This window comes from Myxine glutinosa, chromosome 12 (genome assembly GCF_964187855.1).
Source record: "Myxine glutinosa chromosome 12, kmMyxGlut1.1, whole genome shotgun sequence".
In the NCBI taxonomy this organism is placed as follows: domain Eukaryota; kingdom Metazoa; phylum Chordata; class Myxini; order Myxiniformes; family Myxinidae; genus Myxine; species Myxine glutinosa.
In genome coordinates this window covers 11,464,940-11,492,115 of record NC_136272.1, presented here as the reverse complement: position 1 = coordinate 11,492,115, position 27,176 = coordinate 11,464,940, and the positions used below count along the sequence as shown (strand labels likewise).

The 27,176-nt window shown below is 46.0% G+C and overlaps 1 protein-coding gene across 5 annotated transcripts in view; it reads right to left on the bottom strand.

The window, feature by feature from the left end:
- Positions 1-1,781: 1,781 nt before the first annotated feature.
- Positions 1,782-27,176, bottom strand: part of AASDH (aminoadipate-semialdehyde dehydrogenase) — a 107,051-nt gene continuing 81,656 nt past the window's right edge. For all 5 annotated transcript variants that reach the window (XM_078766465.1, XM_068133279.2, XM_068133280.2 and 2 more), the window contains exons 9-16: positions 25,094-25,205; positions 24,599-24,712; positions 14,648-14,757; positions 13,277-14,285; positions 12,151-12,314; positions 8,869-8,991; positions 2,623-2,754; positions 1,782-2,512 (exon numbers count right to left, since the gene is read on the bottom strand). In XM_078766465.1, the coding sequence (XP_078622591.1) occupies positions 1,907-2,512; positions 2,623-2,754; positions 8,869-8,991; positions 12,151-12,314; positions 13,277-14,285; positions 14,648-14,757; positions 24,599-24,712; positions 25,094-25,205 (2,370 nt within the window). In that variant the 3' untranslated portion in view covers positions 1,782-1,906. The remainder of the gene's footprint in view (positions 2,513-2,622; positions 2,755-8,868; positions 8,992-12,150; positions 12,315-13,276; positions 14,286-14,647; positions 14,758-24,598; positions 24,713-25,093; positions 25,206-27,176) is intronic.

Genomic DNA, 27,176 nt, shown 5'->3' with positions numbered 1-27,176 from the left:
AATTAACAGACTTTTGATGTTTGTATATTATATTTTCCAGTGATCCTCCTGTGTTGATGTTCCTTGTATTCTCTCGCAGAAGCAGTGAGAAGTTGATGAAGTTCCGGAGACGTACATGGTAAATGTCGGCACGAGAATGATGGCAGGAAGGCCCAGGTCTTAGAGGTGCACACACTCACCTCTGAGCCGTCTAGCCTGGAGGTACACACACTCACCTCTTAGCTGTCTAGCCTGGAGGTACACACACACCTCTGAGCAGTCTAGCCTGGAGGTACGCACACTCACCTCTGAGTTATCTAGCCTGGAGGAACACACATTCACCTCTTAGCTGTCTAGCCTGGAGGTACACACACTCACCTCTGAGCAGTCTAGCCTGGAGGTACACACACTCACCTCTGAGCCGTCTCGGCTGGAGGTACACACACACACTCACCTCTGAGCCGTCTAGCCTGGAGGTACACACACTCACCTCTTAGCTGTCTATCCTGGAGGTACACACACTCACCTCTGAGCCGTCTCGGCTGGAGGTACACACACACTCACCTCTGAGCCGTCTAGCCTGGAGGTACGCACACTCACCTCTGAGCTATCGAGCCTGGAGGTACACACACTCGCCTCTGAGCCGTCTCGGCTGGAGGTACACACACACACTCACCTCTGAGCCGTCTCGGCTGGAGGTACGCACACTCACCTCTGAGCCGTCTCGCCTGGAGGTACATACACTCACCTCTGAGCCGTCTTGGCTGGAGGTACACACACTCACCTCTGAGCTATCTAGCCTGGAGGTACACACACTCACCTCTGAGCTATCTAGCCTGGAGGTACACACACTCACCTCTGAGCCGTCTCTCCTGGAGGTACATACACTCACCTCTGAGCCGTCTCGGCTGGAGGTACACACACTTACCTCTGAGCCGTCTCGCCTGGAGGTACATACACTCACCTCTGAGCCGTCTCGGCTGGAGGTACACACACTCACCTCTGAGCTATCTAGCCTGGAGGTACACACACTCACCTCTGAGCTATCTAGCCTGGAGGTACACACACTCACCTCTGAGCTATCTAGCCTGGAGGTACACACACTCACCTCTGAGCTATCTAGCCTGGAGGTACACACACTCACCTCTGAGCCGTCTCGCCTGGAGGTACACACACTCACCTCTGAGCCGTCTCGCCTGGAGGTACACACACTCACCTCTGAGCTATCTAGCCTGGAGGTACACACACTCACCTCTGAGCCGTCTCGCCTGGAGGTACACACACTCACCTCTGAGCCGTCTCGCCTGGAGGTACACACACTCACCTCTGAGCCGTCTCGCCTGGAGGTACATACACTCACCTCTGAGCCGTCTCGGCTGGAGGTACACACACACTCACCTCTGAGCTATCTCGCCTGGAGGTACACACACTCATCTCTGAGCTATCTAGCCTGGAGGTACACACACTCACCTCTGAGCTATCTAGCCAAATCTCGGCTCAGCTACCAACTGTCATCTCGGTGTCTCACAAGCAGCACGAGGTATCGGTGTGTGCCGCCCCTCGGATGGACGTTAAACTGGGCGTCCTGACTGCTGGCATTAGTTGGAGAACGTTAAAGATCCTACGGTGCCCATTGCGGCGAGTTATCGCCGGCATCAGGAACAAAGTACAATTTTCTGCCCTACCCTAACCTACAGAGGGCACTGCATCAGCAGCACTGCCGCTCTCTCAGCCAGTGATGCTACCCCGCAGCCTTGTGCTGCATATGAAAGAAAAAAAAGAAGATAATTATGGGCAATGAAAACATTCCTTGTATTAATTTATTCATATTCGATGTACAGTATTACCCATCCTTGCTTAACATCCATGTGGGCAATTTTGATTGATAAAAAGCTGGTACCATCATCAACAGTATTGATCAACTTCGTCACCTCGATGTTGAAGAAGAAGAGTTCGAGTGTGGTTTTGGTCCAGTGATCACAGAGGTAAACATTCCATCCACAAGGGTCCACCATTCTTGGCATGAAGGCCCAAGCGTGGGCGAGCACAGACAGTAGATGTTGTCATCTCTGCAGCCGACTAGTATGAGGTCTCCGTGAAGAATGGGGGAAGAGAATAGCTCACCAGGTAGCGCATAGTGGGACAGGACCTTACCTTCTCCGTCAAGAATGTAAACCACACCCTCTGTGGTCGCAGTCACGAATCGCCAGCCTGTTACTCCCGTCGGAGTACCACGTGCAATCTTTTTATCCATCGGTTTCGTAGACACAGTCGCCTCGGACACCACTTCCAATGTCTCCGACTGTCCGGCCGTCGGCTTTGCATCATTCCCCAGCCAGCGGGCACAGGGTGAGGAGTACACCGCAGACCCCAACCAGCGGCTCCATAAAAGTTGTCCGTCGCCAGAAAGGAGGTACAGATATCCATCATGACAACCACAAAGCACGGAAAGGTTGAGGTTAGGGTCTGACGTCATGTCCGGCAGCAAGCATGGAGAGGAAAAGAAAGGTTTCGAGGAATAAAACCTCCACAGCTGCAAAACAAACGATGATGAGGTGGATGTTAAAACCTCGTGCTTTAAACACCGAGAAATGCGCACCTAATTACAATTCAATGAAGCCATGCAATCCGCTAGGATCTTACCTCCTCTCCCGAGGTGTTCACGGCCAGGAGGCTACCGTCGACGCAGCCCACGCACACCAAGCCAAGTGCGCAAGCTGGCGACGAAAAAAGCGGCTTTCCACAGTCGTGGGACCACACCACCCGACCGGAAACCTACACATACAGGGGGAACGCGTGTTATTGGCAATACCCATGACTGCTAATTCTAACACCTAAAAACATCGTAACGTGCGATGTACGAGTGCACATGGTACGTGTCGTACATATACAAAGAAGTCCAATTTGACTCCGACCCAAAATGTATTCACTTACAGCTCTTGCCCATAAGATCCATATGCATCGTAAATGCAATCCACCTAATGCAATAACCCAAAAATAGCTGAACATGAGATTATCACCTTTCAGGCAGTGTCAATGAACTCAAAGGTAAGTAAATCTTACTACAATTCACCAAATGTCTGTCCGCCTGTCCATTTCCAGGATCCGCAAAAACGGCTGAACCGATCGCAATGATATTTTGGGTGGGTAATCCTGGGACCCCCTGGAGTAAAATAGGCTATTGTAGCGGCTACCGCTGGGTTTTCACAATCGCCTTGCACCTATCAAGGACGCGGAGCGATCACCATGCCGGGCTCGTCCAGGACACCCGGGCAGGCCCGCTCTCAACTTGCCAGGCCTCGGTCGGGACGCCCGGGCATGCCCAGGCAGGCCCGGGCAGGCTCGCCTTCAACTTGCCAGGCCGCAGCCAGGACGCTCGGCCACGCCCCCTCTCGCCTTTCCTGGGCAAACGCTCCGGGATAATGTGTGTATATATATTGCTGCCCGATAAACGGGCTTTTGGAGAGTACCTGAGTGTTTTGTTTGAATAAAGCAACTCGGACGAATTCCAGCTTTTTGTCGCGTCCATTCTTCCGATCGACGTGGGAGCCCGAGCTCCTTCATTGGTGACCTACCGACATGGACACGGCAGTGGCCCTTAAACTGCCTACCTTCTGGGAGGCTCACGCGGCGGTTTGGTTCGCACAGGCGGACTCCCTGTTCGCCCTGCGCGGCATCACGGTCGACGACCGAACTGCCGACGCAATTGGCGGCCGCTACACCGAGCCGACCACCTCCAGCACGACGACCGGGGCCTCCACCTGACCAAGCGTGGTGTTACTATCATGCCAGGTTCGGACAGAAGGCCCGGACATGCCGACCCCCGTGCACCTTCGGCAGGCCGGGAAACGGCCGGGCCGGCGTTCATTACAAGCCATGAGCGCCGGCCACACGGGCAACTTACTGTTCATCACGGATAAAGCGTCCGGACGGCGCTTCCTGTGCGACACTGGCGCCCAACTGAGCGTCATACCCGCCTCTGACCAGGACAGGCAGTCCGCGGTTTGCGGCCCCTCCTTGGTTGCGGCCAACGGATCGGCCATCCGCACCTTCGGCCCGCGCAACGTCACCCTCTGCTTCGGCGGCCAACGCTTTGCTTGGACGTTTGTAACCGCAAACGTGCCCATGGCTCTGCTAGGCGCCGACTTCCTCTGCGCACACGGACTGCTGGTGGACGTCCAACGGCGTCGTTTAATCAACGCCGAAACCTTCAGCTCCCTGGTATGCACATTGAGCAGCTCTGCGCCGACCGAGCTGGCATGCGCCCTCCCGGCGGCGAACCAGTTTGCTCGCCTGCTCACGGAGTTCCCGGCCCTCACGCAGCCGACGTTTTCGGCCGTCGCAGTACGGCATGGGATCGATCACCACATACCAACCACCGGCCCGCCGGTCTACGCCAGAGCCCGCCGCCTCGACCCAGCCCAGCTCGCCATGGCCAAAGCCGAGTTCGACGCTTTAGAACACCTCGGCATCGTGCGGCGCTCCGATAGCGCGTGGGCTTCACCACTACACATCGTCCCAAAGCCAGGGGGCGGCTGGCGCCCATGTGGCGACTACCGCCGCCTTAATGACGCTACCACCCCTGACAGGTATCCGATCCCGCACATCCAAGACTTCTCCGCCCGTCTGGCGGGACGGGTCATTTTTTCGAAAATTGATCTCATACGGGGATAACACCAGGTACCTGTCAGGGCGGCCGACGTCCCTAAAACGGCAGTCATCACGCCGTTCGGCTTATTCGAATTCTTACGGATGCCATTTGGTCTCAAGAACGCGGCTCAGGCGTTCCAGCGCTTGATGCACGGCGTGCTGCGTGACCTGCCGTTCCTTTTCGTTTACCTGGACGACATCCTCGTCGCCAGCACGTCCCGGGCCGAGCACCTCCTCCACCTCCGAACACTGTTCGGGCGCCTCAGCGAGCACGGCCTCATCGTCAACCCGGCCAAATGCCACTTCGGCACGACGGCCGTTGATTTTTTGGGCCACCACATCACCAAGAACGGGGCCGTGCCGCTGCCAACCAAGGTCGAGGCCATCACCACGTTCCCGCGTCCCCGCACCATAAAGGCCCTGCAGGAATTCCTGGGAATGGTGAATTTTTATCACCGCTTCGTGCCCCGCGCTGCTCAACTCATGCGGCCCCCCTACGAAGCCCTCCGGGGCAAGCCGGCCAAGCACGACATCGCCTGGTCCGCAGCAATGGACGCGGCCTTCCAAAGCTCAAAGCGGGCCCTCGCCGACGCAACACTGCTCGCTCACCCGGTGCTCAACGCTCCCATCGCCCTCACCACGGATGCCTCCGACTACGCGGTGGGCGCCGTACATGAGCAATGGGTGAACGGGGTTTGGCAGCCACTCGCGTTTTTCAGCCGGCAGCTCCGGCCGAACGAGCTCAAATACAGCACGTTTGACCGTGAGCTCCTCGGTCTACACCTGGCCGTCCGCCATTTCCGCCACCTCCTGGAGGGCCGACCTTTCACGGCGTTCGTCGACCACAAGCCGTTGGTTTACGCAATGGCCAAGGTCACGGAGCCGTGGTCGGCCCGCCAACAGCGCCACCTCTCCACCGTGTCGGAGTTTACCACGGACATCCGGCACGTCGCCGGCAAAAACAACGCCGTGGCCGACTGTCTTTCCCGGGCCAGCGCGAACGCGGTCCACCTGGGCGTGGACTTTGCGCTTATGGCGGCGGACCAAACCACCGACACCACGGTGCAAGCCCTCCGGGCGGCGGACACGGGCCTCCGCCTGGCCGACATCTCCTTCGCGGACACTGTCCTGCTCTGCGACGTCTCCCAAGGCCAGCCTCGCCCCATCGTGCCAGTCACCTGGCAACGCCACATCTTCGCCTCCCTCCACGGCCTTTCCCACCCGGGCCGGAAAGCTTCCCAGAAGCTGGTGTCGGCGCGATTCGTCTGGCACGGCCTCCGTCGGGACGTCCGCTATTGGACCAGCACCTGCACAGCCTGCCAACGGGCCAAGTTCCACCGACACACACAGGCCCCGCTGGCACCTTTCACCGTGCCCGAACGACGTTTCGACCATGTCAACGTGGATCTGGTGGGCCCCCTCCCCCCGTCACGGGGGTTCACACACCTGCTCACCATGGTGGACAGGACCACCAGGTGGCCGGAGGCCGTTCCCCTCGTCTCCACCACCACCGCCGACGTGGCGCAGGCTTTCATCGCCACCTGGGTCGCCCGCTTCGGCGCACCGGCGGACATCTCGTCAGACCGCGGACCACAGTTCACCTCCGAGCTGTGGGGCGAGGTCGCCCGCAACCTGGGGGTCAAGCTCCACCGTACTACGGCCTACCACCCCCAAGCAAACGGGTTGTGCGAGCGATTCCACCGCTCCATGAAGGCCGCGCTCATGGCCGGCCTTCAAGACGGTGGTTGGGCCGACCGGCTGCCGTGGGTCCTTTTGGGCCTCCGCACGGCCCCCAAGGAGGACCTCCAGGCATCCACCGCCGAGCTTGTCTACGGCCAGGCGCTACGCGTCCCGGGCGAATTCGTGCCCGACGCTACCAGTCCCTGGTCCGCAGCTCACCAGCGCTCGGACCTCCAGGAGGCCGTCCGACGGTTTGCCCCCGTGCCAACATCCCACCACGGTGACCCCCAGTCCTACGTCCCCCCAGCACTTCGCACAGCGGAGTATGTTTTTGTGCGTCACGACGCACATCGGGGGCCACTCCGGCCGCCGTACGACGGGCCCTTCCGGGTCCTGCGACGGGACGACAAGTCGTTCGTCATCGACAACGGCGGCAGGTCGGACCGGATTGCGGTGGACCGCCTCAAGCCGGCGCACGTGGACGTCGACCAACCACCACGGGTGGCCCTTCCGCCGCGGCGAGGCCGCCCCCCGTCCACGGTGCCCCCCACTCGACCGCCAACCACCACACCGGACCCCCCCCCCCCCCACGACCCGCCAGGGGTCGCTTCGGCCGGGTCATCAGGACCCCCCTCAAATTGACCCTGCCGGTGCAAGTCGATTCTGGGGGGGACGTGTGTTGCGGCTACCGCTGGGTTTTCACAATCGCCTTGCACCTATCAAGGACGCGGAGCGATCACCATGCCGGGCTCGTCCAGGACACCCGGGCAGGCCCGCGCTCAACTTGCCAGGCCTCGGTCGGGACGCCCAGGCATGCCCGGGTATGCCCGGGCAGGCTCGCCCTCAACTTGCCAGGCCGCAGCCAGGACGCTCGGCCACGCCCCCTCTCGCCTTTCCTGGGCAAACGCTCCGGGATAATGTGTGTATATATATTGCTGCCCGATAAACGGGCTTTTGGAGAGTACCTGAGTGTTTTGTTTGAATAAAGCAACTCGGACGAATTCCAGATTTTTGTCGCGTCCATTCTTCCGATCGACGTGGGAGCCCGAGCTCCTTCACTATTTTGTTTTTCCAATTTTTTTCCCAATTTCCAGTTTTTCCAAACACGATGGAATAATATTTACCGATATGAACAGTGACGTGGCTTTTATTGAAATTCTACAAATACTGTTTAGATTTTGATGATTCGCGTGTGATATGATTTACCGGATGTTCATATAAATCGTTTAAAATAAAATAAAACCCTTCAATTTCCGATATTTTGCCTTTTCATTTGGACCTCCCAATTGAAGCCCCGCCCATAGGGCAGGTACCGTTGCTCGTTATATTAATATTTTGTTCATAAAAATGTTTACTTTCTCTACTTTCCCCCTCTCCCAATTCCACCGCAAAATGTTCCTCTCCCTTCCATCTCGTAAAGTTACATGACATTCATAATTGTAGGGTATACATTTAACAATACGCGCGAATATCCCGTCGGTAGGTGATGCTTGGCAAGATATTGTGGAAATGTGTTCACAATGAGTGTGCATTGGGTTAATGTGTTCACAATGAGTCTGCATTGAGTTTATCCAAATAAAATACAGCAATTAAAGTACGAGCTGAATTCATTCGATCGCTGAATTAACGCCAGGGGGGTTGACTCAGCCTGTCATCCTTCCGAGGTCGGCTAATTTGAGTACCAGTTCACTGGTAATTCCCTGCTTGTCGTAAAAGGCGACAAAAAGGGTTGGCGGCAGGAAGGGCATCCGGCCGTAAAACATTGCTTCAAAAAGGTGACCGAAAAACAACAACAACCACGGTCCCCGAAAAAGGCCAACCCATGGCCTCCAAAGGTGGTTATTTTTTATATATTTATAGAGTACGAGCATGCAGTCTGGGTGGTTATGGGTAATTTATCTCCAGACTTGTTTTATTGGGTTGTTGTTGAAAGCATTAAGGCTGGCAGGATGGCCTAGAGTACCGCACACTCACCTCTATGCTGTCTAGCCTGGGTTTGTATCTCGGCCTAGCTATAAACTGTCATCCTGGTGTTTCACAGGTGGGGTGATTCATCGATACGTGTGCGCCGTCTCGGATGGACGTTAAACTTGGCATCCCGTCTGCCAGCATTAGTCGGTGGATGTATTTTTCCCACAGTGTCCTTCGTGAAGAATAGATGAAGCTATCGCCAGCACCCTGGAACAAATTACAAATTCCTGCCATAACCTACACAGAGCACTGCATCAGCGACATGGCTGCGCCCTCAGCCAATGATGCTGCCCCGCAGCCTTGTGATGCATACAAGATAGAAGAAGAAGAAGAAGTTGAGAGCAATTACCCATGGTGTATAAGAATCGTTTCAAAATGCCCAACTTTATTTTGCAAAAAACAAACATTCAATTACGGTCATTTACATCACACAAGACTGACTGCAAAATGTTGGAAAAACTGTGGCAAGGCACGCACACAGCCTAAAATGGAGTCATCCCAATGTAGTGAAAAAGTGATTGTGGTGTAAAAGTGTAACAAGCTGTAGAGCCCATCCCTGTTACAAACTCATTTTGTCCTAGGCCTCACCGGATCCAGGGACAGGAGAAGACCACTCAGAGTGCCCACGTATGCTTGATAGGGACTGTCACCTACACATGGAGAGGAGAACACGGACGAACCAGCTGGAAGTGACCAGGCACACCGATGAGCCTGAAGAGCAAACGGCATGAAAGAAAAAGCACAACCCCAACAGGAGTGAGAAGGGAGGTCTCCAAAGTCATGTGACATGGACTTTTGTCTTTTTTTTTATCACCTTCAATGGTCATAATTATTTAATTCATAAAATAATACAGTACTACCCATTGAACGTCTGTAAACGACTCACAATATTCATGTTAGCGATTAGATAAGATAATTCTCCTGGGGATGTTGAGGTGATGATCCCATTTATAACCATTTGTTTGCGAAATTGAAAGATCCCACTACCATTCATAAACTACAGGCCATTGTGTGCTGGTAAAATAGCCAGATTCGAAATTATTGCCCTAATCTATGGCAGGGTGGGGGTTGGAGGGGCAAGGGTAGGCAGTATCTTAAAGTGTAACTGATGTGCTTCCAAAACCTGATACAATCCAGCACCAGGTAGGCCTACTGCGTTAGCGAGATTATCTATGATTAAAAGGAGACGCGTGTGCGTGTGTGTGTCACTCTTCATCCCAAAGGGTTCCTGCTGTCATAGGATAATAAAAATGGTGCCATTGGAAAGGAAATCAACAATTTACATGGAACAACAATTTGTGTACGTTTAATCACAAGGATGCCGTTTTAAAACCATAGTTTCAGGAATTGAGGAAGAAGAAGCGGGACATCGACCTTTAATGTAGCGGTTCAAAGGGAAATGTTTATTATTCTATGACAGACGGCAGGGACACTTTCGAAAGACACGGGGAGAGCACACAAAGGGAAATATAGTTACACTTGTCAAAGCAATAGAAAACAAGAAGAAAAAGACATAAAATGTCATAGCCCCCACCGTAGTTTTAGTAATTTTGCTGTACGGAGTTAAAGGTCGTCAGTTGTTCATCTTTGGTCAGATGACAAAACAAAATCTTCTGAATATGTATATTCATGGATTGTCTTTGTGCCAAGTTTGAAGAAAATCGGTCCATGCATGTCCACAAATGGATTGGGACACGTTTAACAAAATGGCCGCCAGTCGGCCATCTTGGATCTAATCTCGGAAAAGCAAAAGACGTGCATATGTTATTATGTAACCCATCATTCGTTATCTGTGTGCCAAGTTTAAACACGATCGGTAAATGCATGTCCGAGAAATGGTTGAGGACGTGTTCAACATCGGGTTTTTTAGAACTAAAATGGCCGCCAGTCGGCCATCTTTGCTCGCGTCACGAAACAAAATGACGTGCATATGCATACCGTCATGCATTGTCTTTGTGCAAAGTATGAACAAAATCGGTCCATACATCTCCGTGATATGGTTTCGGACGCACGTACAATACCAAATCCATAAGCCCCCGTTTCGGACAAAGTCCAACAGGGGCTAAATACAGTATATAAAAGTTCACATAAGAAGCACTCAAAATAACAACAACCATCACCAAAACAACAATTACGTATTATAAAAGATCCTTTTTCGTGTTTCACTTCACTTTACATCATCATTGAGACTCACAGATAGACATTCACCATGTTTGTGAAATACTGCACAACATGCAGTCTTTTGATTAAACCCGTCAGCAAAGTGATTGGGTGGGTGTGCACACCTACTGCTGCTGAACGTTATTATAAAAAGCACCGCTCGTGTTGCTATGTGGTGCACTCAAAAAACTTTCTGAATGAGAAATACAAGGGTTTTTTTAAATTAACCGTCGATAAACAGGTATATATAATTATGAAAAAGAAATACTTTCTTAACTTTAACACTCGGTAGAGAGCATACCTCCACCAGGTTCAAGAGTTTACATTCTCTATCCACCAATAGGCCGAATCTGCATCCAGACCTGAACCAAAATGTAATTGCTTGTTCTTGTCACCTCATCAACCCATCCACCTCGTTTTGTCATAATCCGACCACAATTTTTTTGAAAAAAAAAATTCGTTTTGAAAGAATCATTTAAAATTTAAAAAAACTCTCGTATCCTTATCTGGATTCGGATCTTCACCAAAATCTAATCAATTTTTAATTGTCATGAACACAACTTGTCCACAAAGTTTCATCGGAATCTATCAACAACTTTTTGAGACATCCTGTTCAGACAGACAAACAGACTGGGGTGAAAACATAACCTTCCCCAACCTTCAGTGGCAGAGGTAATAATTGGACGTAGGCCTAATTTACAAGTTAGGAAAAAAAACCGTTGTTGTTTCAAGGACTATTGTGACTATTTCGTTCCGATCGCGGCTTTTTTTTCTTTCTTTCTTTTTTATACAAGGTCTAGGCTTGTGGAAGGTCTTTATATACAAGGTCTTGAACAACCATTGTGGAATTCCATAACGAACAAATAAATGCCCAATGAAAAACGCTGTGACGTCAGCTGCGCACTTTCAAAGTACAGGGTGAATCAAAAGTAGCGCCCGCGCCAGATTTCTGTTTTTTCAGCTGTCAGATTCTTTCTGGGATGTCATGTTGTTAATAATTGTCTTGCAGATTATTAATTTTCTTAATTTATTTATTTTTGTTTTTCTTTTGCAGTCTGATCGAGTGGCCGGCACACCCCCCAGACCTTACACCTCCAGATTTCTTTATTTGGGGGCTCATGAAAGACCTTGTTTATCGTGAAAAGCCTCGTACCATTCAGGAATTGAAGGCTCAAATCACTGCAAAGTTTGAGGAAATTGATATCGAACTCTGCACGCGTGTGTGCCACTTTGTGCCTCCTCGGCTGCAATTGTGCATCGATCACGAGGGAGGGCACTTTGAAAATTGCAAGTAAAACAGCTTGGTACACTTCCGCAATAATTTTCCCCCGAATAAATGGTTAGATAAACATGTCATTAATTTATTTATACCTTCTTGTACACTGTAATACAAATGTCAAACAAACAATCAACTGACAGAAATATATATATATATATATATATATATATATATATATATATATATATATATATATATATATATATATATATATATATATATATATATAAACAGAAATCAGGCACTACTTTTGACTCACCCTGTATTTAAACTTTTGAGAAAACAATCAAGTCCAAACTTTGTGGCTTTGACTCTGGCCTTGTGACGATGTAGCCAAATGTCACTGCAATAAGTATTCTGTACTTTGTTCTGAAAACAACCCCGACAACTGATACTTTTGGTTGAGATGAATGCATACGAGGTGCAAATACCTGAGTATCAAGTGCATAAACATGTTTGTCATGTGATCCGACCAGAAGCCAACCAGAGACGGGGTCCAGCACCGGGGAACTCTTCACCGAGTCACCCGTACGGAACACCCAGCACACCGTACCCGTGCTCAAGCACAGCACATACACGCCACCGTCATAACAACCTGAAAAAAAGTTTATCGCTTTGTTGATCACAAGCATCTTTGATTAAAAAAAATAAGAAAACGTATCATTTCCTCGCGTTGCTCAAAACCTGCAGGTTCCCTGGTAATATATCATCACGTATCGTGAAACTGGACCGAACTCACAAGCATAACATCCAAGAGGACGTTTTATGCAAGACCGTCACGGTTATTGAGACGTTCTCCGAAAAGGTGGTTCCTGATACACCTTGTGACTGGCAAGACTTCACGTGACATAAATCGCACAAATGACCCCGGAGGTAGGATATTTTGTGTGTACTTCCTGTGTGTTGATAGAACATTGCGGAGTTGTAATGGAGATCAAACTCATTTTGTCAACACTTGGTATTCACAACTCTTCAGATCACATACTGTGAGGTTTGAAAAGTAGACAAAGACAGAAACACAAGCATCTTCTAGCCTTATTTTTCCCGGAAGCAAACTTTAAAGTATTTGGTGCTAATTATGATGGAATACATGCTGATTGGGCTGGCAGGATGGCTTAAATGTACGTGCACTCGCCTCTAAGCTGTCTAGCCTGGGTTTGAATCCCGACCCAGCTATAAACTGTCACTCCGGTGTTTCACGGGCAGAGGTGATTCATAAATGTGTGTGCCGTCCCTCGGATGGACATTAAACGGGCGACCTGCCTGCCAGCATTAGTTGGTGGACATTAAAGATCCCACGGTGTCCTGCACAAAGAGTAGCAAGCATCTTAAACTTATATTAGACCACATAGGGCGGAACCTATAAAATTAATTTTAGAAAATTATGCGAACAAAACCAAAAAAGGGAAAGTTTTTTCCATATATGAAAAGCTAAATTACAACAAAGAACAGATTATTATAGGAATTTTAACATATATATATCACACACACACACGCACACACACACACACACACACACACACACACACACACACACATATATTATAGACCTCACACCTACGGACACATGCTTTCCAGATGTGGTGACGCAGGCAGATGATTCCACTCTTCCTCCAAGCTTTGCTCTCCAGATTTGTTGGCCTGTGTGGAGGTCTAAGCAGAAGAGCCAGTGGGAATGTGAGCCCAGGATGAGCACGGCCTTTCCCCTGCTCACTAAAATCAATGGCGAGGCATCGACGCAGCGATTGGTATCAAAGTGCCAAACCTCAGACATTTCAATCTCCACGGGATCAACCATCTGAACCTCCTTTTGATCCGACCCCTCAAGCTTCCTGGTTGCGATCACCAGGTCATCTTCACAATTGTGAAATAATGTCTCCAAGTTCACACCGTGTATCACTGTGGCTCTGTTTACTCGACTCACCGCCACAACCGCTTCTGTTGTAGGTGTGACAAAATGCATCGATTCAGATATGATTATCTCCGTAGAGATATCAGTTGGTATGTTATTGTCCTTTTGATGCTTCATATTAACAACTTCTTGTCTTTGCCGTTTTCCTTGTTTATTCCTATCTTTAAATTTTCTCTTGGTTTGTAAATTTATTTTATGGGATTCTGGTACGTCCACATCCTGGATTTCCCCTTCCAGGCTGTCCAGCAGCTTGGATATCCCTTCCGTGCTGCCCGGCACCTCAGAGCTCTCTTCGAAGCTGAATGGCCTTTCAGAGCTCCCTTCCATGATGGCTGCCACTTGGACAATAGCTTCCGCACTGCCTGCAGAACTGTCCGCCTTCAAGATCTCTCCATCCAATTGGTCTCCTGACTCAAAAGTCCCTCTATTACCATGCACGTCTGTGGTCTTCAGATCAAGAACCTGCTGGCAGTAACGGCAGATTTCGTCGAACGTGTTACTAAGGATGAGTTGGAGAACATCAGGAAACGATTGCTCCAGCTGCACCTCCAGATCAGCTGCAAACTGCACAGCTCTCAGAGAATCACCTCCGCAATCCAGGAAGCGGGAGGCAGGCTGCGGAGCATCTTTAGGAACTACACCAGGCAGAGCTTTCTGCAAGAAAGTACAACATACCTGATCTAGCAAGGAAAGCTCTAAATTACATTTGATTAAAGTTCATGTAATGAACATGTGAATGCGAGTGGGAGTGAAGGGTTGTGTGTTTATCCACATATAAAAAGTTTCAAGGATGTACGAGAGGAGCAGACATTAATAAATAAAATCACCCAAAGGAAAATTATTAAATTATGTTCATGTAATTTTCTTAATGAGAAAGTGTTTTTCCACGACAGTCACTAAAATGATCTGCTATCCTCATTCCACAGGAAGTAAGCTGGAAAACCACCTCGATTGGATTGGAAGGCCGTTAACCTGCGTTTTCAGCTGCCGGATGAACCTGGGACTGAGTGCAATACCTGCCAGGAGGAGCATAGTAGTGGCTGCAGTTCTCGTCGCCCTTGCCGTGTGACACCTCTCGATTCCACTCGGCCACATAATGACACCAGCTCATCCATCGATATCTTTCCTGTAAACCCGACATAAACCAAAAACGTTGTCAAGGTTAGTAGCCGGCCATCAATCGTAAATCGTAAAGTACGTAATATAAAACCACAAAAAGCAAGTCCCGGTGAGGGTCTGCAATCGATGATCGCTCTTTGTAGTTTGATTTGCATAAGGTATTGCATTGATATAGTGAGTGAAAATACAAAGGCACATATAACAAGGTACACATGAGGAAGGTACACATATAACAAGGTACACATGAGGAAGGTACACATATAACAAGGTACACATGAGGAAGGTACACATATAACAAGGCACCCATGAGGAAGGTACACATATAACAAGGCACACATGAGGAAGGTACACATATAACAAGGCACCCATGAGGAAGGTACACATATAACAAGGCACCCATGAGGAAGGTACACATATAACAAGGCACCCATGAGGAAGGTACACATATAACAAGGTACACATGAGGAAGGTACACATATAACAAGGTACACATGAGGAAGGTACACATATAACAAGGCACCCATGAGGAAGGTACACATATAACAAGGCACCCATGAGGAAGGTACACATATAACAAGGCACCCATGAGGAAGGTACACATATAACAAGGTACACATGAGGAAGGTACACATATAACAAGGTACACATGAGGAAGGTACACATATAACAAGGCACCCATGAGGAAGGTACACATATAACAAGGCACCCATGAGGAAGGTACACATATAACAAGGCACCCATGAGGAAGGTACACATATAACAAGGCACCCATGAGGAAGGTACACATATAACAAGGTACACATGAGGAAGGTACACATATAACAAGGTACACATGAGGAAGGTACACATATAACAAGGTACACATGAGGAAGGTACACATATAACAAGGCACACATGAGGAAGGTACACATATAACAAGGCACCCATGAGGAAGGTACACATATAACAAGGTACACATGAGGAAGGTACACATATAACAAGGCACACATGAGGAAGGTACACATATAACAAGGCACCCATGAGGAAGGTACACATATAACAAGGTACACATGAGGAAGGTACACATATAACAAGGCACCCATGAGGAATGTACACATATAACAAGGTACACATGAGGAAGGTACACATATAACAAGGCACCCATGAGGAAGGTACACATATAACAAGGCACCCATGAGGAAGGTACACATATAACAAGGTACACATGAGGAAGGTACACATATAACAAGGTACACATGAGGAAGGTACACATATAACAAGGTACACATGAGGAAGGTACACATATAACAAGGCACACATGAGGAAGGTACACATATAACAAGGCACCCATGAGGAAGGTACACATATAACAAGGTACACATGAGGAAGGTACACATATAACAAGGCACACATGAGGAAGGTACACATATAACAAGGCACCCATGAGGAAGGTACACATATAACAAGGTACACATGAGGAAGGTACACATATAACAAGGTACACATGAGGAAGGTACACATATAACAAGGTACACATGAGGAAGGTACACATATAACAAGGTACACATGAGGAAGGTACACATATAACAAGGCACACATGAGGAAGGTACACATATAACAAGGCACACATGAGGAAGGTACACATATAACAAGGTACACATGAGGAAGGTACACATATAACAAGGCACACATGAGGAAGGTACACATATAACAAGGCACCCATGAGGAAGGTACACATATAACAAGGTACACATGAGGAAGGTACACATATAACAAGGCACACATGAGGAAGGTACACATATAACAAGGCACCCATGAGGAAGGTACACATATAACAAGGTACACATGAGGAAGGTACACATATAACAAGGCACCCATGAGGAAGGTACACATATAACAAGGCACACATGAGGAAGGTACACATATAACAAGGCACACATGAGGAAGGTACACATATAACAAGGTACACATGAGGAAGGTACACATATAACAAGGCACACATGAGGAAGGTACACATATAACAAGGCACACATATAACACACATATTAAACTAGAACGGCACTTGGTAGAGCGCACACCTCCGCCTGGTGAACAGTTTACGTTTTGTATCCCACTGACAGGCCCGATCTGGATTCGGACCTAAACCAAAATCTAATCGGCTTGTTATTGTCACCTATCCAACTCTTCCACCAAGCTTAGTCATAACTCGGCCATAACTTTTTTTAAATATCATGTTATTTATCGCTTTTCGAACGATCTCTCAATGGTGAAGACTCACTTTAAAATGAAATAAATCTCGTGTCGGAATCCATATTCAGATCTTCACCAAAGTCGAATCGATTCATCCTCGTCACACACCCAATCGTTCCACCAAGTTTCGGCCAAATCTGTCTATAACCTTTTGAGATATCTTGTTCTGTATCAGTTTTAGCCCCATCACTCAATGGTGAAGAATCACTTTAAAAATTAATAACTCTCGTATCCGAATCCATATTCAGATCTTCACCAAAATCAAACCTTTTAGTCCTTGTCACACACACAACCTCTCTACCAGGTTTCGTCCAAATCCGTCCATAACTTTTTGAGATAGCCTGCTATATATAGTTTTTGGCCCTATCTCCCAATGGTGAAGAATCACTTTAAAAATTCTACTAGCCAGATCCGAATCCGGATCTTCACCAAAATCTAATCATTTCGCCATTGTCACATACACTATCTGTCTGCCAAATTTCGTCCGAATTCGTCCATGATATCTTATTCACAGACAGACAAACAAACAAACAGACAGACAGAGGTGAAAACATAACCTCCATCCACCTTTGGTTGCAGAGGTAATTACAATTAGGCCTAACAAAAGCATCCTTGCTGCAACTCTTCCAAAACTAGGCAGAGCCAGTTGGTCAAAAAAAGGTTTTCCTTTATGATATTGATGAAAAAGACAAACTTGGATTTTAATGAGAGAAGGGAGAAGAGAGGAGCATGGGAGATAATGAAAAGAGAAAGGAGGTTAAAAAGAGATAGGAATACGGGGTGGAGGACAATTTCGAGTGGAGGATTGGTCTACATCAGGATGTGTTCTTCTGCACGAAGTCCCTTCCGTTTTGTAACAGTGTGACTGAAAGAAAGACAAGGACATGCTGAATGACATCAGAGACATGTAGAGCTACATTTAAAGTACACCACACCCATGCTAAATAAATAAATAACATATCCTCCAGCGCCCGGATATGCTGCCATGCAGCACATGGAGACGGAATTGGGATAGAGCGGTGTAAAATAAATTGATTGATTAATTGCGTAATTAAAATAAATACATAATAATCGTAAAATAATTAATTTCTTTATCAATTGGCTAATAGCCAATCAAAACCACCAGTGTTTCATCTGAAGCTGTAACTTTTTGAAAATTAATGAATAATCCAAAAAATAAGTAAATAATTGATTAATTGATTAATCAATACAGCAAAATACCCTTTATAGCCAAATCACTTGGTCACTGTCGTGTCCGAATATGAGCTTCCTAGCTCAAAAGGTGTTTGAGATATTGCCCACAAGAGAAACAAAATAAATAAGTGATTAATAATGAAAATAAATAAATAATAATGGCAAAATAATTAAATTATTAATCAATTGGCTAATAGCATACCTAAACCACCACCGTTTCATCCAAATCTGTAGCTTCTTGAAAATCAATTGAATAATTAATCAAATAATTAAAATAATTAATCGATTAATTGATTAATCAATAAATCAAAAATACCCTTTACAGCCAAAACACTTGGTCACTGTCATGTCCAAATATCACCTTCCTAGCTCAAAAGGTGCCTGAGATATTTCCCAGATGAGAAAGGAAATAAATAAGTACTTAATTAATCGATAATAATTAAATAATTAATCAATTATTGATTAATCAAAAAACAAAACATAACGTTTTTGCCAAAGCACGTGCTCACTATTGTGTCAAAATGTCAGCTTCGTAGCTCAAAGGATGGATAAGATATCGTCTGGACAAACAAACAAGAAAGAACTAGAGCAATGTGACTGTCTCACCAATATGCCACCGCATAGTTCCACAACGGGTAGATGCCCTCGTTCACTGTCCTAAAAATAAACAAGCTTGATTTAAATCCCTTCAGCTGTTTTCAAGCATCACATTTTCACCAGCCATGACAGGTTTCACATGGATCGGTGAAGCGGTTTCAGAGAAGGGATTTTTTAAATTATTGGCTTTCAAGTTAATATGGCTGAGATACCATAACATGTTTGTTTGACCTTAAAAAAATGTTTGATCACGTTTTCAAAAATGTTTGATCACGTTTTCAAAAATGTTTGATCACGTTTTCAAAAATGTTTGATCACGTTTTCAAAAATGTTTGATCATGTCAAAAAAAATGATCACGTTTGTGAAGTTTCGTGTTGATCGGATAAGGTTCATTTTTCTATCCAAAATGGATGCCAAACCACGTGACCTGTGACATCATCATTTTCAAACTACATGCAACAATGGTGTTAAATGATATTTGTAAAATTTCGCATCGATAGGGCAAGTGGTTTCAGAGATATAATTATTTCATATTTTCCTTCCATCCAATATGGCTGTCACACCATGTGACCAATGATGTTTTCGTGATCAACTTTTAATCACCATGTCTAGTCAATGACACAGGTAAAATTTTGAGTCGATCAATTCAGTGGTTTGGGAGATGTTTTTTTTAAAGGTTTTTGGTTAAATCCAATATGGCTGCCAAACCATGTGACCTATGATGTCATAAATTTAATATTTCAATACAAATGGTTATAGATCATGTGCCTGCAATTTCAGATTTTTAGGATAAGAAATTCTATTAAAACGTTTTTGGCTGGTATACCACATCACCTATGATGTCATCATTATGATGCTTTTGTTCCCTATTGGGAGTACTTGACAATGTGCCAAGTTTCAAATTTTTCCATTCAGCAGTTTCCGAGAAATAAAATTTTAATTATTTGCGTTTAATCCAAGATGGCTGCCATACCACGTGACCTATGGCGTCACAATTATCATAAAAACATTCTGCATGGGTGTCACTCCTCTCTGAAAGTTTCGTCTCAATTGGACATGTGGTTGCTGAGAAAAACGAGGTTTAGCCCGTATGGACGGCCGGACAACCCGAAAACATAATGCCTCCGGCCATCTTCGGGGGTGGAGGCATAACAACGGAGTGAAAACTAAGTACTTCCTTTCGGCGCCCGGCGATAACATCATGCAGCGCCTAGAGATGGAATAGGGAGGGGTGGAGTACAATGGAGAACTGCGAGAACTCCTGTATGCAGATGAGTTAGCCATAACAGCAGAGTTAAAGGAAGACTGCTGGGATGGCAACAGATGTTAGAGAGGAAAGGATTGAAGGCTCATGCTAGAAAGACAGAGGTAATGGTGCGTGGCAAGACTGGTGTAGAGAGGTTCAGGATTGTATATAATATATACAGTCATGTGAAAAAGTAAGTACACCCCATGTAAAGTTTTGACTTTTTCAACATATTTCAACATACAGCTATTTGATCTTCATTTCAACAATATTGATAGATAAAGGTGATATAATATAACAAATATCATGAAACATTTACATTTTGTAGTCCATTGTATAATTTAAATAAACATAAATGCAAATTTCGCATGTGGAAAAAGTAAGTACACCCCTACATTTATCACTACTTCAAATACCTAAAATTAGAATCAGGTGCACCAGCTCAGGTACAAATGATTAGAACATCGTTAGAGAGGATCTTGGAGGCACCTGTCTTATTTAAACCTCAGACATTTAGTTTGGTTTGCTCGTTGTTGTTGAAGTGTGCGGCGTCACCATGCCTAGATCAAAAGAGCTCTCTGAGGCCTTCAGAAAGAAGGTTATAGATGCCTATGAGTCTGGGAGGGGATTTAAAAAGATCTCCAAACAATTTGAAATCAATCATTCGACTGTCCGGAAGATCATCTAAGTGGAGAAGATTCCAAACAACTGCCAACTTGTTCAGGCCAGGCCGCCCCAGCAAGTTCAGCCCGAGAGCAGACCGCAAGATGCTGAAAGAGGTCTCTAAGAACCCCAGAATGTCATCACGGGACCTACAGGTAGCTCTTGCCACTGTTGATGTCAAAGTGCATGAGTCTACCATTAGAAAGAGGCTACACAAATTTCATCTACATGGGAGGTGTGCCAGGAGGAAACCTTTGCTGTCCAGAAAAAACATCAGGGCAAGACTAAAGTTTGCCAATGAACACCGAGGCAACGACCAGCACTTCTGGAACAATGTGCTCTGGACAGATGAGTCAAAGGTAGAGCTATTTGGCCACAGTACCAGAAGACATGTTTGGCAAAAACCAAAGACAGCATTTGACCACAAGTGTTGGGCAGGGCATGGGGGGCCCAGCCACATGACCCATGGCACCTGAGAAATATATATATAATTGTCTTTCTTTTGCTTGCTTCAAAAAAGCTAGATTCAATGCAAAACATGTTGTTTCCACAGCTCGGTCAGATCCAGCCTGGAGACGTTTTTTCAACACCTTCTAAAGGGAGAAAGTTATGGGAATAGTTGCAATTTAATTCTTGTTTTGCCTTCAGTTAACCTCGAGCAGAGTATGAGTTAATATGTTTCCTTTGATTTGTATGTGCCTGGCTCAATATGTTTTACTGCTAAATGTAACACAAGGGATCTTGTTTATGAGAACGCATCCCTGGGCCTTGTAAGGCCAGCTTGTTTGGAAAAAGAGCTTGAGAAATATCTTACTTTCACACACATCTGTGCCTTCAAACTCAGCCCTCTCTTGTCTGAGGTCATTACTTCAGCGGAGAATTGTTTAGGCTTTGTTCGATTATATAAGAGATCGTGTTTCAGAGTTTTTTCAGTGCGGCTCGGACTTGCACGGTCTTGTGTGACAATGCCCTGCGATTTCTTCCGGTCGTGCTCCACAATTGTGGTTGCTCGATTATTAAACCACATTTGCTGCTTCAAAGGTGCCTCTTCTTGAGTTCCAGGGAGGAATCCCGTCACAAGAACCTGATACCAACTGTAAAGCATGGTGGTGGAAATATTATGGTTTGGGGCAGCTTTGCTGCATCAGGGCCTGGGAAGCTCACCATCATAGAATCCACTATGAATTCTTCATTGTACCAGAGGGTGCTTGAGGATAATGTGAGGCCATCTGTCGGAAAGTTGAAGCTCAACTGAAGGTGGACCTTGCAACATGACAATGACCCTAAACATACCAGTAAATCCAACAAGGAATGGCTGAAAAGAAAGAAATGGAGGGTTCTGGAATGGCCAAGTCAAAGCCCGGATCTAGATCCCATCGAAATGTTGTGGGGGGATTTGAAACGAGCTGTGCATGCAAGAAACCCCTCAAACATCGCACAGCTGAAAGAATTCTGCATGGAGGAGTGGGCAAAAAATTCTCCCAGTCGATGTCAGAGACTGGTAGACAGTTATAAGAAACGCCTACTTGAGGTTGTTTCTGCCAAACGGGGCAATATCACCTATTAGAGCCAAGGGTGTACTTACTTTTTCCACATGCGAAATTTGCATTTATGTTTATTTAAATTATACAATGGACTACAAAATGTAAATGTTTCATGATATTTGTTATATTATATTACCTTTATCGATCAATATTGTTGAAATGAAGATCAAATAGCTGTATGTTGAAATATGTTGAAAAAGTCAAAACTTTACATGGGGTGTACTTACTTTTTCACGTGACTGTATATATACATATATACATATATATATATATGTAAATATATATATATATATATATATATATATATATATATATATGTATATATATATATATATATATATATATATATATATGGTGTAGAGCTGACAAGTGGACAAATCCAAATACCTTGGTTCAACACAAAAGGAAGGTGCAAATTGTGAAGCGTAAACCCAGGACAGAGTGAAGGCAGCATGGGTAAAATGGAAGGAGGTTAGTAGAGTCGTCTGTGATAGAAAGATACCGAGAAAACTGAAGGTTGAAATATACATGACAGATTAGACCGGTTATAATGTATGACGCAGAAACACGGGCTTTGAGAAAAAGGGAAGAGGAATTGCTGGAGAAGTCAGAGATGAGAATACCTTGGTGGATTTTCAAAGTATCACGAAGGAAGCGGTTGAGGATTGATGAGATACGCAAGAGAGCTGGAGTTGTATCACAGAAAGGATTACAGAGACTAGGTTGTGGTGGTTTGGACACGTGACGAATAAAAAGGACGAATAACCAATCCAGAAACATGGGATGCGGCAATTAGAGGAAAAAGATCAAGAGGACGACAGATATTAAGAGAATTTGTGGAAGGAGATTTGAAGAACATTAGATTGAGAGAGGAAGATGCGGAGGATAGAGGGGGAATGAAGAATGTGCAGCCAAGTGGCCAACCCCTAAGTATTGAAATTATGGCACAAAGAAAAATAAAAAGAAGAAGAAGAAGAGGAAAGAAGCCAGAGAGGAGAATTCCAAATGCCTGCCCTAACCACTGCTGGAAAGGCGATGGCAAACCAAACAGCATAGCCCATGCCAAAAGAAACACTGCGGCATCACCACCACTCCGTAAAGAGTCCGGTACATCCCATCTCATCATCTTTGTCTCATAAGATATAGATGGATACTGTAATGCTCTTCATTACCTCGACCACCGAAGGTAGAGGAGGTTATGTTTTTACCCTGGTTTGTCTGTCTGATCTCAAAAAGATGTGGACAGATTCAGACAAAACTTGGTTGACAGGTTGGCTATGTGACAAGGATGAAATGATTGGATTTTGGTGAAGATCGGGATCCGGATGCGAGAATTTATTATTTTTTTAAAAGTAACTCTTCAACATTGAGAGATAGGGCTAAAGACGATATATAGCATCATATTTCAAAAAGTTGTGGACGAATTCGGACGAAACCTGGTGGATGAGTTGGGTGTGTGACAAGGACAAATTGAATCCATTTTGGTGAAGATCCGGATGCAGATTCGGCCTATCAGTGGGATCTAAAATGGAAACCCTTCAGTGTGGCGGAGGTATGCGCTCTACCGAGTGCCGTTCTAGTTTATATACATGAGATATACCTGAATACCATGCTTTAATACTATGCAATTATTAGCGTACTGGAAGGATAAGGATTACCATTTTATCAGGAAATAGCAAGAGTGCATTTTAAACTAGAAAGTTCATCCAACGCCTAACCCTGTGCTGTCTTGAGAAACAAGGTCAGTGAGCGGCAAATTTCATTGGTCGTCATAACGTAAAATGCAATAATATTGTGTCCGAGTGCTGCTAAATGGAAGTTTTTCAAAGTGCCAAAAAATGTGTTGTGTTCTACAATGTTCAATTATATATTTCAAATGAAGTAAAATAAAGATTTTAACGGTTGGAGAAAAAAAATTGCGGAAGTTTACCACCGTTGATGCAGCGTCTTTTACACCACCTTATTTAATACGTTACATTAGTAACGTTAGTTCTTTGTTCCTGTTGTTTGTGTCCTTTATAACATCGTTAAAAATAGTAAGTATCCTGTTTGGAATGTTTTTCAAGTTTCTTGAACTGTCACAGACGAAGAAAATATTGTCTCACTCCTCTTTGCACATGTGCGATCGGGAGAAAATTCAGAGCCAAAGTACGTTAAACTACAGGTTCGTTTACCGATTCGTGTTCAAAATATAATATTCAATTTAAATGAAGTTGTTCCTCAATCATAAATTGGCATTTGCAGACAGACAGACAGACAAAGTGAACCAACTGCTGCACCCTGCTTTTCGCTTCATTTCCGCCGGGTAACAATAAATTTAAGCATAGTTAACTAGTCAGTCCACAGATATATAGCAGACACACAGATGTGGTACCATGTTGGGTCGCAGGCAGACGATCAATGAAAATAATGAAATCAGGAACGGCGTGCCTGGGAAGGAGCTCTTGAAGGTGGCGAAAAATCCTCTCCTCCAGGAAATCTGACTGCTCTGGAAATCCGCACATCGTATGTTCAAATCAATGCACAGGGATTGACATTTCCTGGGATTGTGTCGACAAAGAGGCCTGCCCTATCTTGTCCTTTGGTAGTGCAATGTTAACTACACCGATCCATGCTGAATCTTGGCATGCATTTCCCATGAAGATGCCAAAACTAAAAATACTGAAATGATACGACTCGGATGTTAATGGAAAAATAAAACAACAGGAAAATGAATCACCTGCCCGGCACAGGATTTAATATGGCTTCGATTGGTTCACTCTGCAGTGTCTGCAGTGTCATCAGTGTCACTGATGCATCAGGGCATCGGACATTTGGCAACTTTAAAACATCCTTCAGCGTTTTCCCATAACCATCACTAGCAGTTCACCTCCATCGTGCTCTCGATGTCGGCGGTTCTCAGGGACGACGCAAAGTCCCAGCCGCTGATCTTCAAGCATTACAGCAGCACTCGCCTCCACTCCAGGCACACCAACTGCAGCCTGCACATACGGACACTTAAGAACGTTTGTATTTTAACTCGCATTAGTTGCTGTCTGCATAATTCAGGTACAATATTAGGTGAATTTTTGAGCTACAGGCCCACTTCCCCTCAAATGCTTTCTCTTCCCCACTTTATATCCTCCCATTACGACATTGCAAAACCTCATGGGGACAACCGGTTGCTGCACCTGTATGGGTAAAATAAGAAAACAGCAAGGTGAGCGGTGGATAAGGCGAGGAACGATATGGAAGAGGAGGTGTACAACTAGTTTGGAGAGGATGGTGGGAAGACGATGATGTAGAAATTGCCACATGACAGGGATGAGGATAGTAAGGATACAAAGGGGGTGGTGGGTGGTGATTAGGTATAATAATAATAATAACTAGCCGAAACCCGTAGAACATCCACGGAAGGGAGGATGTGGTGTATGGATAGAGTGTACCATTATGGATGGCATAGGGGATTTGCTTGTCCGAGTAAGAGTTAGGAAGAAAGATGAGAATGAAGAGTGCGTATATGAACAACGTATTTATTGCAATCTACTTAAATGACAACGCTACGATATACTTTTGAAAAATGAATTGGATTCGTAATAGGAATCGGCATAGCACCACTCTGGGATTGTCCACTCAGTGGACGGCTTGCTGTCGCCTTCGACTGTCCAATCAGCGGACGGCTTGCTTCGCCTTCGCCCAGCAGACGCCAATACGATGGCGTCGTAAGATGGCGTCGTATCGGCAGTTAATCGGATGCTTTTGGGCCCCAACGTCGGCTAATTCCGATTTTTCGAGTATGTCTGTACGTGATAAACAAAGAGCGCGGTTCGTAGATCGTAAATCCATTAGTGCCGTGGGCATCGGGTCACTGGGTGCGGCGTAAAAGGGATAACAAAGTCGAGTCCTTACGCTCTTATTATATAGATAAAGGAGTCTTATATAGCCCCATCAAGCAGAGTAAACTACCCTCATGGCGCTTTACATTATCATGCGAACGCACACACACCGCACACACACACACACACAAACATACACACACACAGAAACACCTTCACTCTTGCCATATTCCTCTCCCTCCCCATTCAAAACCCACAGATGTGTACTCCCTCCCCCTCCTCCTCCCCTCCCTCCCCCGCACATGTACACAGACATACTCTCGATCTCTGTCCCACCTCAAACCAAAGGGAAAACAGGACTTAGACTTTGAAAGACTTGTGAAACAGATAGGTTTTGAGGGAGGTTTTAAAGGCAGGAAGAGAGTCAACATGTCGAACAGAGGAAGGCAAGTCATTCCAGAGCAGAGGTGCAGCAAAGGAATTCTCGCCAAACGACTTGGTGCTGGTGCGCGGCGGCTCTAAGGTCATAGAGTCGTCGCTTGAACGAAGCCGTCGCCGAGGTTCATAGAGAGTGAGCAAATCGGAGAGATAGTGAGGTCCCGTTCCACACAATGATTTATAACACAGTGTGCAAATTTTGTATTGCACACGAAAAGAGACAGGCAGCCAGTGTAAAGATTCAAGTAGCGGAGTAACATGGTCAGACTTCTTGGCCTTACAGACAAGACGAGCGGCAGAGTTTTGAACCTTTTGTAACTTATCGAAGAGAAACTGAGGGCAGCCAGCATACAAAGAATTACAATAGTCTAGCCTTGAGAGGACAAGGGCACAGACCAGAGTTAGAGCAGCTTGAGGAGTAAGAAAGTGGCGAATGGATGCGATCTTTCGCAGCTGAAAGTATGCTGATTTGCAAGTTTGAAGTACTTGCTTGAAAAATGTCATGTTACAGTCGAAAACCACACCAAGGTTCTTGGCCGACGAAACAAAGTTTACATCGATTTCACCAACATGAATAGTGGTAGGAAGTGAACATTGTAGAGGACATCTGTGCGATCTTACAATCATAGACTCTGTTTTAGCATCGTTCAGCTGAAGTTTGTTTTGGGTCATCCACGCCTTCACGTCGGCAATACAGCC